This window comes from Aplysia californica, unplaced genomic scaffold, assembly GCF_000002075.1.
Source record: "Aplysia californica isolate F4 #8 unplaced genomic scaffold, AplCal3.0 scaffold00170, whole genome shotgun sequence".
In the NCBI taxonomy this organism is placed as follows: domain Eukaryota; kingdom Metazoa; phylum Mollusca; class Gastropoda; order Aplysiida; family Aplysiidae; genus Aplysia; species Aplysia californica.
Window position 1 is genome coordinate 560561 of NW_004797440.1, and position 3036 is coordinate 563596.

The window sequence follows — 3036 nt, forward strand, 5'->3', positions numbered from 1 at the left end:
GACTATGTTATACCTACACAATAGCACATGCTTCATGGATAATATAATAAACAAACAGGCACTTTATAAGTTATAGAATAGTACAACAGGAAAATGGTAATGGGAAACAAAACTCAGCATCCTCAAAAACAAAATCGCCCAGCCTCGTGCGGCGCCGTTACTGAGGTGTGAGGTGTGAGTCTTGTGTCCCGTTATGCCTACACAATAGCACATTCCCCATGATAATAATATAATAAGTAGGCCTACTTTACAGTTTACAGAATAGTAGCGAATTTCATTCCATCAGACTATTTTCTGCCTACACAATAGCACATGCTTCATGATAATATAAACAAAGGTACGTTATAGAAAAGTACAACAGGAAAATTATAAACAAAACTCAGCATCCTCAGAAACGGAATCGTCCAGCTTCGTGCGGCGCCGTTACTGAGATGTAAGTCTTCTGTCATGTTATGCGTATACAAATTATAGTATATATGCACCATGATACTTAATACATGTACAATAAGTACTCTACAGAATAGTACAACAAGAAAATGATTTTAAAAAGTCACTATCCTCAGAACCAGAATCATCCAGCCTATCGCAACACCGTTCTTGTACCCTGGTATGCATACTCAATAGTACGTGCTTCATGACATAATAGGTACCTTACACAATAGTTCAAGAATCAAATGGAAAACATAAGCCACCACCCATGGACACAGAGTCATAATAATATAGCCACGTGCGGGGCTGTTCCTGAGGTGCGACTCGTTCATGCGTGCGGCGCCGTCTCCGAGGTGTGGGTCCTTCATCCACGCGGCGCCATTCCTGAAGTTCGAGTCCTTCATCCACGCAGCGCTGTTCCCGAGGTGTGGGGCCTTCATCCGCGCGACACCGTTCCTGAAATTGGAGTACTTCATCTGCACGACGCCGTTCCTGAAGTTGGAGTCTTTCATCCGGGCGACGCCGTTCCTGAAGTTGGAGTCTTTCATCCGGGCGACGCCGTTCCTGAAGTTGGAGTCTTTCATCCGGGCGACGCCGTTCCTGAAGTTGGAGTCTTTCATCCGGGCGACGCCTTTCCTGAAGTTGGAGTCTTTCATCCGGACGACGCCGTTCCTGAAGTTGGAGTCTTTCATCCGGGCGACGCCGTTCCCGATGTGAGGGTCCTTCATCTGCGCGACACCCTTCCTGAAGTTGGAGTCCTTCATCTGAACGAGGTGCGAGTCCTTCATTAGCGCGGATCTGTTCCTGGAGTGCAGTATGTTGTTCATGCATGCAGCGCTGTTCCTCGGGTGTAAGTCGTTCGTCCGGAAAGTGTTTGTTGATCTCGATTGCTGCACGTACAAGAAAAACGAAAATAAATTATAAATAATAGAATTATGGCCGTAATCGTAATCAATGGTTTCCGCCCCCATCGACACAAGGCAGATAATTTAAGACAAAGATAGTACAAGACAAGATGGGCCACTTCTCTCTTTGAGCCAATTAAAAAAGTGTCCTCAAAATTTGGTGGCGCCCTCTTCACAAAAGCGCACTCTTTGCGAACAGAGTTACCCTACTTGAGTTTTTAAAAATCAAAGTGAAACTAGCAAGTTTTGGGATAAATTTCGGAAGAACGCTTTTTAAAAATGATTACGCTGACAAAAAACCTCTTCCGGAGGAAAAGGAGATGGTTTTCTTCGTTTAATTTGACTTTAGAATGAAGGGCGAGAGGTCATTAAAATTTTTAAAAACCTAAAACTCCGCACTGAACATACCCGAACTGCTGATGAACAGCAGTCGATCTCCACACGCAAGGAGGTGCTATTCCTATTCTTCTTCTGGAAAAACGAAAGAGAGCTTCAAAACAGACTGCAGCACCATCTGAAGCAAAGAGCATACTTCCTGCGGACACTTTTTAGGCTGAGTGGCCCATCTTGTCTTGTACTATCTTTGTTTAAGAGGTAGGCTGCTGCTGCTTCGACCCTGCTCGTCAGAACCATACCAAGATGAGTGGGCTCGGGCGCGGACACACAGCTATTAAAGAATACAGGTGATCCCGACACCAATGGTGAACAAAGGTATATAAAATACAACAATACAACCCTTTTCAACGACTGTCATTCACAAGTGAAAAAAACAACAACTGATATGCATCTTGTTCACAGATGTTACTGATGGCATTTCCTAATGCACTTACTTCCTCAATAATGTGCAAACTTCCGAACCCTGTATTTCGACACTTTGAATCCGTAGTCTTTTCATGAAAAGGAGGAGGAGGAGGAGGAGGAGGAGGAGGAGGACGAGGAGGAGGACGAGGAGGAGGAGGAGGAGGAGGAGGAGGAGGAGGAGGAGGAGGAGGAGGAGGAGGAGGAGGAGGAGGAGAAAGAGGAGGAGGAGGAGGAGAAGGAGAAGAAGAAGAAGAAGAAGAAGAAGAAGAAGAAGAAGAAGAAGAAGAAGAAGAAGAAGAAGAAGAAGAAGAAGAAGAAGAAGAAGAAGAAGAAGAAGGAGGAGGAGGAGGAGGAGGAGGAGGAGGAGGAGGAGGAGGAGGAGGAGGAGGAGGAGGAGGAGGAGGACACAATTTAAGCTATTTTGGGAAGCGTAACGTTTCGACTCTGCCTGTAGCGGCCGATCAGAGTTTAGACGGATACAATAACCCTCCCCCCCCCCCCCCCCCCTCCATGGCGTGGGAGGTCTTGGAAGGAAAAAAAGTTTTTTAAATCCAAGACGAGAACCCGTCGAGTTAATCAAAGTTCCCATTTCTGTGTGGTACGGAAGAGAACTATTATTATCTATAACTCCCCGCCGCCGAACAATACGCGCGCCACTGCGCGGTGGCATCCGGCGTTCGTCAACCCAGAGTAGTGGGACTTCCAAAGGTTGGGGGTTCTTGAATACTGCAAGATAACACTCCTTCCTTGCTCTTGTTCATTTCATTTTATCCAGATTTCCCACAGAAAAGTGTTTTTGAATGGACATAAAAGGTGCTTTATACCCGCCCCCTCTAAGAAAAAACTCACACCGCTAGACATTTGTCAACAATCGCTTTATAGCCGGGCTTCTTTGGTTTTC

The 3036-nt window shown here is 45.7% G+C and overlaps 1 protein-coding gene across 2 annotated transcripts in view; it reads right to left on the reverse strand.

Annotated features, from left to right (window-relative positions):
- Positions 1–72: 72 nt before the first annotated feature.
- The window catches only part of LOC101864142, a 63907-nt gene continuing 60943 nt past the window's right edge, over positions 73–3036 (reverse strand). For both annotated transcript variants that reach the window (XM_035969691.1, XM_013082348.2), the window contains one exon: positions 73–1319. In XM_035969691.1, coding sequence (XP_035825584.1) covers positions 664–1319 — 656 coding nt within the window. In that variant the 3' untranslated portion in view covers positions 73–663. The remainder of the gene's footprint in view (positions 1320–3036) is intronic.